Below are 16224 nucleotides of genomic sequence, written 5' to 3' on the forward strand. Positions count from 1 at the left end.
GAAAAAGTTAAAAAGCTAGTACGTAAGCACGCAGTAACAATAGGTTCCGACTTCCGCTTCTTAATCAAGCATTTTCATGAATTGGTCATATTATAGGTTCAGGGTTTAGAGTTCTGGTCCAAGGATACTCGCTGTACGAGGTAATTTCCTCTTAGTCAGCCCTTAAGCGTGTAGATCACGGATGTCCTGCTAGCCGGGAAGACGAAGAGAAGCACGCAGGACGTCCGTGATCTACACGCTTAAGGGCTGACTAAGAGGAAATTACCTCGTACAGCGAGTATCCTTGGACCAGAACTCTAAACCCTGAACCTATAATATGACCAATTCATGAAAATGCTTGATTAAGAAGCGGAAGTCGGAACCTATTGTTACTGCGTGCTTACGTACTAGCTTTTTAACTTTTTCTTCCAGTCAGTTTGCTGGAGATCATCATGACTTTTAAAGACGCATTTACGCCTTATGCCATTAACTTTTAAATAGTGTTTGAATACATAGAGAAAAGTATTCGCTGGACGAATATTTCTACTTGATGATAAGGAGGCTGAACACCCCTTATGATACATTTCTAGACTTATCTCCTGTCTGAGAAATTATTTGGGAAACATTATTTATATACTGTCCTGATGAAGGCGGATTAAATTGATTGCACCGCCGAAACACGTCGACGCCTAAGGAGCAAATCTGGGAATACAAATTAAGGAGAAATTCAAAATCAATGGTTTCCGTTTGAGTTTAATTCTTTCTCCCTGTAAACTCCTTTTTTACTTGAATGTTGTTTTTATTGATTATTGTACCATCCTTATGTGTTTCCCAATCTTCAGTTTTTATTTGATGTAATGTAACTTTAATAAATTGTTTTAATAATTTGAATTACTTTCAGAGTGTTTTCACATATACTGTAAGTTTCACCTGTTTACATTGCTTCCGTGTGATATGTGGGGTGTTTGGTAGTTTTTTTGTATGTCCGTGAGTACTTATGTACTATTGTAAATCTGCCCAAAGGGAATTTCTTTCTGACTAGTATCAGTGAGAGGGCCAGGGCTTGTGATACTAAGTATGGACCATGCACTGATGGTCACAGATGGGTTTGCGATTGGCACACCTCTGGCACACCAGTGGGCCCAACAACGCGGTCGCACTGTGGCCTGCATTATGTAGGTTCTAGGGTGGGCAGGGCTTCTGTTGGCAGGAAGAACAGTGAGTGGGAAACCTAGGTGGGAAAACACAGGCAGCAGGGGTGTCACTCGGTCAAAAAGAGACAACTAGATCAGGCTGGAACAAGCAGAACCTGGAGGCCACAGGCAAGTGGCAGGCTAAGTGCCCAGATGCCTATAAGTGTGATTGTGCTGCTGCCTGCATTAAGTAGGTCCCGGGGTTGGCGGGGCTTCTGTTGGTGGGAAAAATGATGAGCGGGAAACCCCAGGTGGGAAAACCCAGGCAGCAGCAGTGACACTTGATCAAACAGAAGCAATTGGAGCGGTTGGAACATCAGGGACTGGCGGGCACTTGTTTGGTTGCAGTAATTGATAATAAATAAATCCAAGAAGGGAGATATATTCACGCTCTCAAAAGAATTGCATGTTCATCATCACTTAGATTCCCCGCAACTCCATTTGTTACTGATGTTTCACTTTTTTTAGTGATTTTATTTTGTAAGCTTTATTTGCTCATGGTTACAGCATGCTATTTTGAGCTTTTACATAGATGACATTGATATTAATATTCATATTGATATCATTATTCATTATTGTTTTATTCAGGATTATTTTACCCTCTTGCAATAACCTAATGAGTGGTTCATGCATGTCATTTACAGTTTCTCTGTATAACAAGTACATTCAAAGTAAGAGTTTCCCCCTGGTCATGTATTTTATAGTAAAAGTACAATGGACAATGACTTACAGCAAGCATCCCTTTGTCTTACTTGTTTGTTAAACGGTTCCTACTATCATAATTGGACTGTGTATTAGGATGACATAACTTCAGAATCTGGGGGGCTGAGTCCTTTCACACCATCAGAAACCACTGGCCCAATTCCTGGCTAGCTCACAGTGCCTCTACTAAACTCCCAACCCTGACGTGATGAAAGGTGACCGTGGCAACCTGAACATGACACACTGACTCCTCAGGGACGTCGTGGAAACAGATCTCACCGTTTCGTTGGATTACTCATGCATGCCCAAGCAAAACACAAGAGAAGTACAAAGTACGTTTTCCATACATTTTTTGTAATAATCTTAATCTTGCATAGAGAGAATGAGCTGCAATAATTAGGCAGATGAAACAAAGCAACGTTATCAGCATTATAAACGGTAAAGATAATGAACAGTCCAACCATGATAAATGAGTTCTAGAGGCTCTCGAGGTTCGCACATGGCCCTAAGACTATACTGAGAGCATAGCCGGTGTACCCTTCTGCCTACCCAATTTATAGGGTTAGCCTTAGCCCCATACCTGGAACAGAGCCAGGAATCAGCCTGTAGTGTGAATGGCAATCCTTTCATTTCAGCACATGTAGAGCTGGGAGATGGAGTAACTAGATCGTTCTTATTTTACTTCACATTTCACAGTGTTTAACTTACAATTTTATATTTTTTACCCTTTTCAAACGAAGAGGTTATTTGACTAACTGTGCCTTTTGTCCTGATAAAACCAATGGACCTTTGGCAATAGGACTTCAAAATCAAATTGTACCCGAATGAACAGATTACTCATAAATCTGACAGTGTGCCCATTGATTAATAGTATACCCAAAGCAGGTGCAACACTCAAATATGTTTCAAAAAAGGACAAGAAAGAACAGAGATATCAACACCCCCAAGCGGCTTACCTCTCGTATCCTCGACTGCCACACCTCTTTGAACTCTAGTGACGTAGTATTTACCAGGCTAGAATTTTGTGTCCAGGCAGGGCATTTCCACTTGGGGAGGGACATCATGGTAAGGGCAGGAGTGAGAAATGAAGCGCTTGAACCTTGTACGATGGGGAGTCTAGTATCATAAATGGAAATATTTATGAGTTTTTTGCAAATTGGTGAATAAACGCTTGCGTACATCCCATGCATGAAAATACGTAAATGTAATACATGGTACAGCAATCTCTGCATGCTTTCCATGTAAATAAGGATACAGTGCACATTTATTAAATTACATTGAATTGACAGAAACAGCTAAAAACTAAACTTTAATTCATCTATATATATAAAATGCAGCTGTGTTTATACAGAGAGATGTGCTTCTTAGTGTCCCTACTGAACAACTGATTGAGAACTGTGCTACAATCCAGCCCCGATCAAAAATTGGTCTTTAAAACAAATCTAACCCTTTTTATTAAATATGAACAAGGTCCTCAGGATGATGAGTCTCTCCATATATCAGGCACTGACCATTGTGTGTGTCTCCTCACAGCTGCATTCCTTCAGCAAATCTGTACAGCATGGATATGCAGTGGAGGATAGTAAGCTGGGTGTTGTACCGGGGAGAGAATGAACGAAGAACACCTCCATTAGCATAAAGGTCACATTCTATAACGTGTTATTACAGTGGTTGTATTTCAATATACTATCAATTTGCACCGACTCCAGAATAACGACTACCAGCATATCGTTACCATAAGAATAGAGTATTCATTTGCTATTCTTATATTCCACATCTTCTTATCTAGATGAATGTTGGTAGTCAATGTGGTGGAGTTGATGTAATGTCTTTCGGTAGAACATAATTACTGCTCTTTATACTTTCCAGCGGTTAACACAATGAACACACTTAGAGAATGGCAATCCTTCAGTTACTATGCAGAGAGAATGTTGATTTTATTAACCCCTTCCGTGCTCATGACGGCTCCACGCTATCATGAGTCACGGTAGGTGTGTGCTCATGACGGTGTGGAGCCGTCATGCCGTTGCCGCTCCTTCCACGCGGCACTAATTCCCCGCCAGTGCGGGTGAATTATTGAGTGGCCGGGGTTGTGACGGAACCACGCCGCCATGAGTACACGCCGCTCAAGAGGCATGACGGCGTGGAGCCGTCATGAGCGCCGAAGCGCTGCACCAACGCCCTAGCCCCCCCTGCGCCGCGGTGGAATTTGTGGCGCAGGGAAGGGGTTAAAGACACAAAGGCTAGCATTATGCATGCATAAGCCAAAAGTGCATGGTGTCTCCTAAAACAATCAATCACTGTGCCAGGACACTCCAGAGCATTAGTGTGCGATACAAATTCTTAATAACATATAACATAACATAACTGTGGCCTGCTCCTTAGTGCTCACCAGGCGCGCTACGTGTGTTGTTATAGAAACCTCATATACATGCTAATCATGTGGCATGCTTCATCATCAGGTTTTCGCCTGGTGAGGTACTCACCACCGAGTGGGTTAAATTTTAGAGTTGGAGGGAGTACTTTGATAGTCTCTATGTTCTTAATGTGATCTTAGGACAGAAAACACAAAAAATATCTTCAGAGAACCCAAACCTAATTCTTTAATAAGAGGAGCTCTGTGATATGTTAAAAAATATATCATGACACAAAGAGGGATTTGCTGAGACAGTGAGTCTGTTCTAGGTAGACATGTTTCATCTGCTTCACAAGATGCACAGATTTCATCAGGTCCCCTAAGACCCTTGTGCTTTGAACCTATTCTGAGCTGGAGTTATGCATCCACAGGCATTCCATCCAACTCTTCGACACAGGGTGAGTTGATTGAAAACTGGATATATTATCCAGTTCAACAATCTATACTACTATAATAAAGGAATAACTTTGCACCTTTGAGGCGGGTAAACTCGGGAACCACAGCGCCAATCCACAGACCCGATACATCATTGTAATCGTCAGGGTGTGTAGATGGACATAGGCTATATAAATTTAAAAAAATATGCGTTTTTTAAAAAATTGACGATAAAAAAAAAGTAGTCCCTTGCAAGTAGCGCCGGCCGCGACCTGCGTGGTGACATCAGGAGCGCAGGGAGGAGCGGCGCGCAGGAGCGGAAGAGGAGTGGCGGACATTGTGCGGGGGAGGAGCAGTGACGAACGGCGGAATGGAGGTGAGGACCGGAGGACAGGCGGGAGGAGCGGTAAGCGGCGTGGAGCGGTAAAATGAGGAGCGCGGGGGAGGAGCGGCGGCTGAGGTAAGGCTCCGGGCAGGCGGGGGTTGGGGCAGGTGGGGGACGGGGCGGGCAGGGGCCGAGCTGCTTGACAATGTCAGGGCGGGTGGGGGGCCGTGCTGCTGCACAATGTCGGGGCGGGCGGGGGTCCGGGAAGCTTGATTGCTCGCAGGGGACGGGAGGGGCAGGGGGCCGAACTGCTTAACAATGTCAGGGCGGGTGGGGGGCCGGGCTGCTGCACAATGTCGGGGCGGACGGTCGTCTGGGAAGCCTGATTGCTCCCAGACAAGGTCGGGATGGGCTGCTAGTCCTAAAATAGAAGAAGGAACATAGAAACCAAAATATAATGTGTATTACAATATCAGTAGTTTGCATTGCACTACACACTTTAAAATAGTGAGATCTCCAACCTTAGAGATATCAAAATCTAAAAGCCAGAATAAGTCACCTGAAGTGACTTAAGGTACCTATTAAAAATAGTGTTCAAAAGACCATACATTCTCAATATACAAGTGTATTCGCACAGTCCATCACATATCCATATACAAAAAGTAGAGTGAATAAATGAATGTAAGACCGTCAGGCTCCTATGGGCCAGATTCACAGAATTAACTTAAGACTCAATCCTAAACTTACTACTATTTTGGTATTCACAGAATGCATTTACTACTTTTGGCATTCACAGAATGAACTTACTACTTTTGGTATTCACAGAAGTTAGGATTTTGTCTTAAGTTTGTCTTAAGACAAACTTAAGACAGACTTAAGCAGACTTAAGACAGACATAAGACAAAATCCTAACTTCTGTGAATACCAAAAGTAGTAAGTTCATTCTGTGAATGCCAAAAGTAGTAAATGCATTCTGTGAATACCAAAATAGTAGTAAGTTTAGGATTGAGTCTTAAGTTCATTCTGTGAATCGGGCCCGAGTGTTTTAGGTGGGAGATTACGTGGCAACGGAAACTATCCAGGAGTCATGGGAGTAAATACAGGGGCTTGTTGGGATCAAAAGTCACATTCTTGTCATCGAAAATAGATGGGAATAGGCTAATAAGGGGGATGCCAACTCAATGTGTCCCTAGGACCATTATTGATAGGTAAGGGTTCACACTGTATACACACAGAGGACCAGGGGGACATATCAGAGACACATGGACATTCCATTGGCACAGGGGCTCACATTCCTAATTGTATTTTTTAACTTTTTCCCGGGGGGACACTGTCTGCATACACAAAGGAGTGGGCACGCGTAGGTGTGCGCCATTTGCTTCACTAAGGCAGTAGCCTCTTTGAAGCTGGGCCATCTGTGGCCACTGCCTGGTAGTCATCCTGCTCGAGGGGGTCACACCTCTTCTCTTCAGCAAATGCCTTTGTTATCCGTTTCTAGGAGTGCTTCATACTTCCTGGGGGGGCAGCATATTGTCTTGTGTATCAAATACTGCAGATCGACAGGTGTTGAAAGTGAGCCCATAATTCTATCGATGCCCAGGCTGCTGGCGCAAACCGCCTCTTAGTTTCCATTCTGAATAATTTACCAAATAAAGAGACGGGCGCTGGGAGCAGGAATCAAGAACAGAGTTTATTTCTCATGAGGAGAGCCAGTCATTTCGGACACGAAACACAGTGTCTTTCGGGAGGTGCTCTAACAAGTGAGCGCGAGACTCCGGCTTTTATACATTTGCAGAACATTTGATGATACAATCAGGTCAGTGTGTCGCAAAAGGAAAACATTCCTATAATCCTCGTGATGATCCTACTCCAAATACATTCACAATGGGGACCCTTGACCTGCTGATAAGAGGGAAGGGCGATCGTGCAACTGAGTGTGTCGTAGGATGTGTGCGCCTGATCATGGCCCAGGGGGTGGGGTGGCTAGGCATACAATAAGGGCAGTAAATGGTATCTCCTGGCTTAGGCGACGGCCTCGGACATGTGTGGTCAGCCGAACTCGGGGGAAGGGGTCATCAAAGGAGTGGTATTCATGCCTGCGTGGACAATCGAGCGCGGAGGGAGGGCTCGTCAATAGAGGGGCATTCATGGAAGGGAATGAGGTGCTGGTCAGGCGCGGCCGTGACTCTCAAGGACAGGGCTTTGCGAAAGGAGAGGGTTTATGACTTGCTCATATGAGGAGAAGGAGGGGGGGGGGGGTCAGGGTGCATGCAGGGCCAGAGTCGCGCAGAGAGAGAGAGAGAGAGAGAGAGATCTTATGACCTGTATATGAGAGAACAGGGGCAGTCAGATACAACTGGGGGGCTATGTCAGCTGAGGCGAAGGATGCCTCTTCAAGAGGGAAATGGGGGGGGGGGTGCCTGGGTCAAGCAGGAGGGTTGCCTTTCATAGCAGGGTCGCGCAGAGTGCTGGGTTTCATGGTCTAAGTATGTGAGAGTGGGAGAGGAGGGGGTGCTCAAATGCGCGCAGGAGGGAAGCCAGTGATTCTAATGAGTGGGCAAGAGGCCAAGGTGCCTAAAATGGCTGTCATGTACACATGGGTACAGGCCTTTGCGGGCTGAGGGATGCAGTCAATGCTTTACAATATTCATGGTGCGTGCAGGGAGGGGAGTGGGAAAAGGGAAATGAACGTTGCCTATGTACATCAATACTTCTTATTTTCTACAGTCGCCCCTTTTTACATAGCAAAGTTCATTTTTTGCAGTCGATGAAGGTACATATAAACAGGTGCGATCGAAGAATTTGCATTTGTCAATACTAACATATGTCATATAATCATGGACAGTTGATGTATTTGGCAGAACGCAGCACATAGGGGATGGCATTTGTCGAGTTCCTATCATTTCAAATCACTACATAGCATAAATGCTTCTGACTTAAAAAATGTGACCAATGAACATTTTGACCAAGTAGTCAAAGGAGGAATTCAGTTCAATACGCAAGATCTCTTCGTCACAGTGTCTTTTATCAGTGAGCCATCACTGGTAGGCTCTAGTCCGTGTCCTTTCGTTGGCGCTGTTGAGCACCCGCGGTGGAGCTATAGGTCCAGCTCGGTTCTATCCTTACGCGTTGCAGGGTGCGGTCAGTCCTCTGCTGTTAGACCACAGTCTAGATGCTGTTCTTCCTTTCAGCAGAGAGTCGCATGGAAAAGAGGGTGTGCGGTTTCGTTAGTCGATGGGAGTGAGAGGGCGGAGTGGGGGCACATTTTCCCGGGACACACCAAAGGGACCAAGGGAGCAATGGGTAACAAGCAAGCAGGCCCATCAATCGGGCTTGAAAAGAGGGACGGAGGCTCCAGGCACACGTGGGTTGGCGGACAGAGAGCTTCAGGACAGCCCTTCATTCTTTCTTTTACCACCTTTGAGAGTGCTGCCTCGTCCCGTTTCTTGTTGTCCTGCGGCTCCACCTTTGGTTGAGGTCGCATGTGTCTCATGATCTGCAGCCACGCTGTGCGTCACGTCCGGCCCTTCTCCTCCGGTGATTGAGTATCTTTAAATGGGTAAAAACAAGTTTTAGAGAACTGGCAGGAGAAGAGATTTTTACATATGAATTCCATTCGCAATCCTAGCACCTGGCGTTATGCTCATTGGTCATAGTCAGAAGTCTATTACCATGAAGTAAGTAGGTGGGTATTTCTACTGCGTTCGCACCTGTTCTAATCGGCGTTCGTTCATGACATATATGGACAGAGGTCGGACTCTTATCACCTGCGTATTTCAACAAAAACCCCAAGATTGACAACATTCAGGAGAGACTCGTCCTTCTAATTCGAGCCTTAACAGTCTTACATTTCCCTTTAGAGCTGGCTAACTCTTTAAAAACAAGCGGGGGTGCAATCATTGAAAGACAGAGTCAAACATTTTTTTCTCGAGGGGCGGCAGTTACTCATGGTCATCACATATATATATCGGGGACAGTAGCTGGGGTCGATCAAGTGGGGCGGGGACGTTTCGGGCATTCGTGCTTGGGTGCAAAGGGGTGGGGCAATCTGGGCATTGGGGGTCAATCTGGACCTTGGCGCTTGTCTCTTAACAATAAAAATTAGGATGCCATTGGCATATAGTTCCCCTATAAAAGGCCAAATTGGGGGACCTTAGCCGTCTTACCTGTCCTTTCCTTCTCAGCCAATTCAAGTTCATTCATTTTGCAGAAAGGAGAGGCAGTAACATGGCGAGATACAGTCATTTTAGTTTCGGTCAATTTCGCTGAACACCTTCGTGTTCAATATGTATCAAATCAGACTGGTGCCGGTGGGGCACAATTTTACCAAAAAGAGGGAGAGAGAATAGAGAGACTCTCATAGAGAGTGAGAGTCGTCCGCAATCTAAACGAGCCATTCGGTACACGTATGACATGTAGATAGAGAGAAAAAGGGTGGAGAGAGAGAGAGACGTGTACGAAAATAGGTCATTTAGTGCGCTCACAACACAGAACAGCAAAGGTCGGGTATCATGCAGATATAGACAGAGGGGAGACGTATATTCGTACGTTACACACACACAAACTCAGACAGGGAAGACGGCACATGTATTACACATATACAAGACATTCACAACAAGACAGGAAACAATTGTTAGTCTACAACATCTGTTTTTATATATATCCTACGTATCTTTACTATCCTATTTATCTATGTGCTTAGCTCTTTCTGCCCTTCCCCCCTTTCTCGTTTGTCACGCCTGCGAGCGTTCCCAATTACCAATACTCACACCTCGGTTGGTTGATCGGAAATTAACCTGGTCGCGCTAGTTACCCATGGTTGGATCTTAAACCATTTTTCTGTTCCCTCCTTTGGTGGGAAGTTCTCCAGGCTGAGGCAACGGCAAGTATTGATCGGGAAAACAGTCGGACAGCTTGGCTATATCTGTAAGAGTGTGAGAAAGGGGGCAGTGCATTTTGAACATCGGCAACATTTCTAGCTTCCTAGGCGGGTGGTGCCGTGGCAACCCTTACCCGTACAATTTTTCTTTGTCCTTTCCCTACCTAGTCAAAACGTCCAGTTACATTATTTAACGCGTCGTTTCTAGTCAATTTTTTGTCATTCAGTACTTGTCCAGTCTCTATGTCAGTCCATCCTTCCGTTGCTATGTTCTAAGGAGGAACAGTCATGTTTAAGTCTACGTCTTTTTAAAAACTTTTATTTGTCCTAAGGACCATGCTCACATTCCCCTTTTTCCCCTCTCATCGGCGGTTCGGTCGTCGTCCATCCATACATCAGCCAGTGTTCCGACGTGACCTGCAGAAGGGAGGAAAAAGAAGGGGTGGGGGGCAACATTCAAAACCCTCATCAACGTGCAGTAATCTGGAAATGCTTTACCTACCACATACTCGACCTATTTTCACGTAGTGCATTTCCCTACCATCACGGCGTTTAAGCCCAGATGGACCAGAAAGGTCAGACAGATAGTCATTGACGATCTGTGCGACATGAGCTACTTGGTCGTAACCCCTTTTGATCGGGTACAAGGGTGGCGGTCAGGTGGCATTTCTGTGGTGTCGTTTTAGGGCTTCTAAAGCACCTTTCCGGCTGCCTGTCACACATAGTGTGGCTGCTAAATATCGGGTCCTTTTTAACCTTTAGCCTTCATCATACTTTCTCGTTGCTCATAGTAGTAATACATTCAAAACTCATTAATGCAATCCGCTACAACTATGCTTTCGTTTCCAAAATACCTTTAATAAAGAGGGTTGACACATAAATACAGGCCTACAACCCGGTGGGCTAGCCACGGAGCAGATTGGAACTGTACATGGGAAGAACGAAGCTGGTGGCAGTTCATTGCATAAAGTGCGGCAGTGCAATAAAATCATATTAAACTCCCCTACAGAGCAAGCATGATGCATGTCAGTAATTCATCTTTAATACATTCATAAATACATCATCCAATAATCATTCATTACCTTAAATTACACCAATTCATTTTCCAACTCATAATCAGTACCCACCCTAAGTCAATTCATTGTCCAAGCACATGCTCAATATCCTTCATATCTACTTTCATTATCCAAACGTTATATATATCTCGGGGCAAAAAGCTTGCGCAATCAGGGTGCAACAAAGTTCATTAAAAACATCTCATTTTGTGTCGGCGCCATTTTGGGTGGGGTCAGGCAAGTTCCAGCACAGTCAGAGTGTCTCTAGTCTCACATGGTTGGCTCAGACTTTCCGTTGGCAGTTCAAAAAGTCTCGTGCTATGTGGTTAACAGTCTAACAATATGGACCATGAGTCAAAGAGTGGGAAGGGCGGCAACAATTTTCCTACCGGGTCATTCTGGTGTTCCTCCGGAACTGAACAAGCCTGTGCCGTGGCGGCATCTTAGCCATTTCCGATCCGAGTCTGGTGCCGGCAGGAGTAGCACCGATGTCGTGGTTCCCAGTGAAGGGGGCGGGGGCACCCATGCAGAGGGTCGGGGGCCCCCCGGCTCTTATAGAATCTTCAAGGTCGAGGAGAGGCGATATGGAGCGTGTGCCCGTCCTGGGCAGAAGACCTCTTTTTGATGTTGACCCTCTTTAAGCGAAGAGTGTTGGGGTGTCGCTGGAAGCCTCCACCTGAAGGGAGGTGGGGGAGGGTCGTTCGCGGCACCTCCCCCTTCCAGCGACTCCGCGCCGTTCCCCGGCTCCATCGTTTTCGACATTGGCTGTGCCAGCCATTGATGATGGGGGGGGGGTGGTCGGCGGCTGAGGCAAGACAGCCCCCCCCTCCCTTGGCGACATGTGGCGGGACTACCTTCAACTCTCCAGGGAGCGTGGAATGTGGCGGGACTGCCTGCACCTATGCAGGCAGGCGGCGAATTTGGCATCTGGCGGGACTATTTGATTTGCCGCCGTTCTTGCCTTGGCTTCGGTTCTGGACCAGCAGGCGATGGCATGCGGCGAATTTGAAATGTGGCGGGACTACTTGATTCGCCGCCGTTCTCGCCTTGGCGTCGGCCTTTGGCAAAAGCCGGATCGGGTGAGAGAGAGGGGTGGTCGGTGGCCAAGGCAAGACAGCCCCCTCTCTCCCCGCGGCCTGCAGGGCGGCAGAAGGGAGAAGACGGAGAGGTCCTTTGTCATCCTTTGGACCGCCTGCCCAACGTCATCTCCTCCTGACCGTGGCCAGGCGAGTCCCTCGTGCCTCCAGGCCTCGCCTTCCGGATGGGCGTAACCGCGGACCTGTTGCACTTCGGGAGCTTCCGGAATGGGGGTAGGTACCTATTGAGTTGTTTCTATTTCATGTGACCGTTATTTGGGCGGGGCGGGCAATGAGGCAGACATGTTGGGAACAGGAACAGGCAGTGAAGCCTAGCTACCTCGTGGCTATGTTCTGATATCGAATCTTTTCGCCATTTTACATTTCTTATTACGAATTATTTCTAATGTTTCTTATTTTTGGTGAAGTCAAAAGCTCATCAGGGGGTTACTGACTTAGCCTGATTTCTTTTTATTTTTCTTTCTCTTCCTTAGCGTGTTTCGAGCTAAAGCTTTCTGTTAGTAGGGAACGGTGATCACTTCATATTTTTATGTGTCCTTTTCACTAGGGGGGGGTACATCTGGACGGACCAGACGAGTCCCCTCCAATAAATGGTCCGGGGTGGAACGAGATTATCGATCAAAAGGGGAACATATATTCCTTCATTAGCGTATCATCCTGGACAGACCGAGCGATGTACTTCCACTTACTAGGGTAGCCTCCTGGACGGACCAGTCGGTCTATTTCTATTAAATGGCCCATGAGTAGAGAGCATATGTCCTCCATAAGAGTAGTCTCCTGGGCGGACCATGCGAGCTACCCCACAATAACCAACCAGTGGGGAGTGGGTAGGACTGACGAATTCACAAAGGGGCATAACCTACCCTTTTCTACTTGCAAAGACTAGACAGAGTGTTTCTATTTCACGTTGTTTGCAAATAGAAAATACCTCAAACGAAACAATTCCTGGAACAACAATGTCCAGGCAACCAACCAATCAGTGGGGAGAAAAACAGGCATGACGGATTACAACGGGGACAAATGTCTGCATTACCTGCCCTTCGCTATCCAAAAAGGAAGACAGAATATTTCTACTCGTCTCAGTTTGTAGACAGGGAAGATCTCAAAGAGCAACAATCGATTATTAATCGACTTCAAACAATCAGTGGGGAGAAAAGTAGGCATGACGGATTACAACGGGGACAAAAGTCTGCATTACCTACCCTTCTCTATCTGCAAAGAGGGACGACGTTCCTATTCGCCGCTGTTTGCAAACAGAGAATGTCTCGTTCTCAAAAGAGAACCAATATGTCAAGTAGCCCTCAAAGCTAAATGAACCAATACCAACCAATACAATATCAGTATACAAATACCGATTTCAATACAATCAATTCAATCAATCAGGTGGATAGAACCACCCTACCAATCAGGCGTAAAAACACCCTACTTAATCTTACCCGGACCGGACCATACGGACAGTTCTTCGACTCCCTCCTCCAGCGCCCGATCGTTCTCTTACTCCATGTAGCATTCCTGTGGGATTCCAGTCAGGACAAAAGGTCACTCAAGAGAGGTCCGTTCAGAATTGGTGAAGTTCTGTCGATCGGCAGCCGGGCTAGGGCCCTCTCAAGGCAGGTATACTCCGATCATTTTAGACGTTCACTTCTTCGTCTGGATCTCTCTTACCGAACCCTATGTCACTGATGGACCCCGCGTTGGGACGCCAATTGTTGAAAGTGAGCCCATAATTCTATCGATGCCCAGGCTGCTGGCGCAAACCGCCTCTTAGTTTCCATTCTGAATAATTTACCAAATAAAGAGACGGGCGCTGGGAGCAGGAATCAAGAACAGAGTTTATTTCTCATGAGGAGAGCCAGTCATTTCGGACACGAAACACAGTGTCTTTCGGGAGGTGCTCTAACAAGTGAGCGTGAGACTCCGGCTTTTATACATTTGCAGAACATTTGATGATACAATCAGGTCAGTGTGTCGCAAAAGGAAAACATTCCTATAATCCTCGTGATGATCCTACTCCAAATACATTCACAATGGGGACCCTTGACCTGCTGATAAGAGGGAAGGGCGATCGTGCAACTGAGTGTGTCGTAGGATGTGTGCGCCTGATCATGGCCCAGGGGGTGGGGTGGCTAGGCATACAATAAGGGCAGTAAATGGTATCTCCTGGCTTAGGCGACGGCCTCGGACATGTGTGGTCAGCCGAACTCGGGGGAAGGGGTCATCAAAGGAGTGGTATTCATGCCTGCGTGGACAATCGAGCGCGGAGGGAGGGCTCGTCAATAGAGGGGCATTCATGGAAGGGAATGAGGTGCTGGTCAGGCGCGGCCGTGACTCTCAAGGACAGGGCTTTGCGAAAGGAGAGGGTTTATGACTTGCTCATATGAGGAGAAGGAGGGGGGGGGTCAGGGTGCATGCAGGGCCAGAGTCGCGCATAGAGAGAGAGAGAGAGAGAGAGATCTTATGACCTGTATATGAGAGAACAGGGGCAGTCAGATACAACTGGGGGGCTATGTCAGCTGAGGCGAAGGATGCCTCTTCAAGGGGGAAATGGGGGGGGGGGGTGCCTGGGTCAAGCAGGAGGGTTGCCTTTCATAGCAGGGTCGCGCAGAGTGCTGGGTTTCATGGTCTAAGTATGTGAGAGTGGGAGAGGAGGGGGTGCTCAAATGCGCGCAGGAGGGAAGCCAGTGATTCTAATGAGTGGGCAAGAGGCCAAAGTGCCTAAAATGGCTGTCATGTACACATGGGTACAGGCCTTTGCGGGCTGAGGGATGCAGTCAATGCTTTACAATATTCATGGTGCGTGCAGGGAGGGGAGTGGGAAAAGGGAAATGAACGTTGCCTATGTACATCAATACTTCTTATTTTCTACACAGGAAAGACTTTCTAACTGTCCTATATATTAAAAGGTACCTTAAATTTAAACTGAGCAAGGCGGTTTAATTTAAAACTTCATATGATACCTTGAAGAAGTAAAGTGGCATTAAATAGAAGTTAACACTTAGCGTTGTGGCAAGGAAACGCCATGTTAGTTAATGGGACCTCTAGCCTTGCTACAGTGAAAATTACATATTTGTGTTGTCACTGTATGGGCATTCTTAGCACAAAAGGAACATGCCCTTCTCTTTAAAATTAAGCACGCGGCCTGGTTGATTACCAAGGCCTTCCCTAGAGGGGGCTTATTCATATTACAGAAGGATTTCAACTGCAAAAAGGGTTTATGTTGCCACATTGAGTCTACAAGTTTAGAGCCGCTTGACCAGGCTGCAGTGGAAGGCCTCGAGTCACTTTTCCACCTTGTCACTGTAGTATTGGCATAATTAAGTGCTGCAGGCCACTAGTTACATTTAACTTGCTAGCCCTGGATACCTCTTGTATTATATACCAGAGACTTATAAGTTAAATGAGTCAATCTTGTACTTGCCAATTGTTTTTGGGGTCAGAGCAAATTCACTGGGGCCTGAACAGCAGAGACCAGTGCACTGCAGAGCAGGGACAGCTCCTCCCCTAAGGCGGAGGAGCATCGCCCCACTGCCTGAACTGCAAGCTGAACACAAAAAATAAAATGATAATAACGTTCATTATTAATTTGTTTTCTTTGTTCAGCTAGCAGCTGAAGCCAGGGCAGAGGGGCATGGTTTCCCAAAATACAGGGAGAGGTGTTGTGGCGGCACCTAAAGTGTGCATGATGGTTTGGCCGGCCGTCTTGGCCCTGCCAAAGCGTCATGCGCACTCTGCAAGTTCTCCACCCAAGCTGTAATACAGCCTCCGTAGAGAACATGCACTGCCTGCAAGCGCATGTCTGAGCGCCAAACCATGGTGCTCAGACCAATCACAATAATGCTAAGGCAGCGTTGTGATTGGCCAGGGGATTCTGGGAGGCTTAGTGCTTCCTTGGAAGGAGGACGGAAAAAGAAGAGGCAGCGGTCGGCAGTACAGTTAAGTGCTTTTTTAAAAACATTTATTGCCCCCTCCCTCTAATACCCCCCTCATTACCACCCCTGTTTGGTAGCAGCCGCTACTGCTGCAGAGTTGAAAAAAGCAGCAGCATCAGTTCAAAAACATGGGTGGGGGTGATGATCATAGAAAAAGAGGTCCTTTCCACACTTGTTTATTGTCATTGTCCTTGGCAAATAACAGGAACTGGTGAGGTTGAGCTTCAGGCTCTATTCATATATTCATGATTTTTGTATATAGTTGTAAGCACTT

At 46.5% G+C, this 16224-nt stretch overlaps 1 protein-coding gene across 1 annotated transcript in view; it reads right to left on the reverse strand.

Annotated features, from left to right (window-relative positions):
* LOC147734707 (solute carrier family 23 member 1-like) overlaps positions 1–16224 on the reverse strand; it is a 474929-nt gene that overhangs the window by 271127 nt on the left and 187578 nt on the right. Inside the window, exon 4 of the mRNA XM_086953611.1 lies at positions 2831–2990. Within this exon, the coding sequence (XP_086809737.1) occupies positions 2831–2990 (160 nt within the window). The remainder of the gene's footprint in view (positions 1–2830; positions 2991–16224) is intronic.

The sequence above is a fragment of the Lissotriton vulgaris genome, chromosome 1_2, assembly GCF_964263255.1.
Source record: "Lissotriton vulgaris chromosome 1_2, aLisVul1.2, whole genome shotgun sequence".
In the NCBI taxonomy this organism is placed as follows: Eukaryota; Metazoa; Chordata; class Amphibia; order Caudata; family Salamandridae; genus Lissotriton; species Lissotriton vulgaris.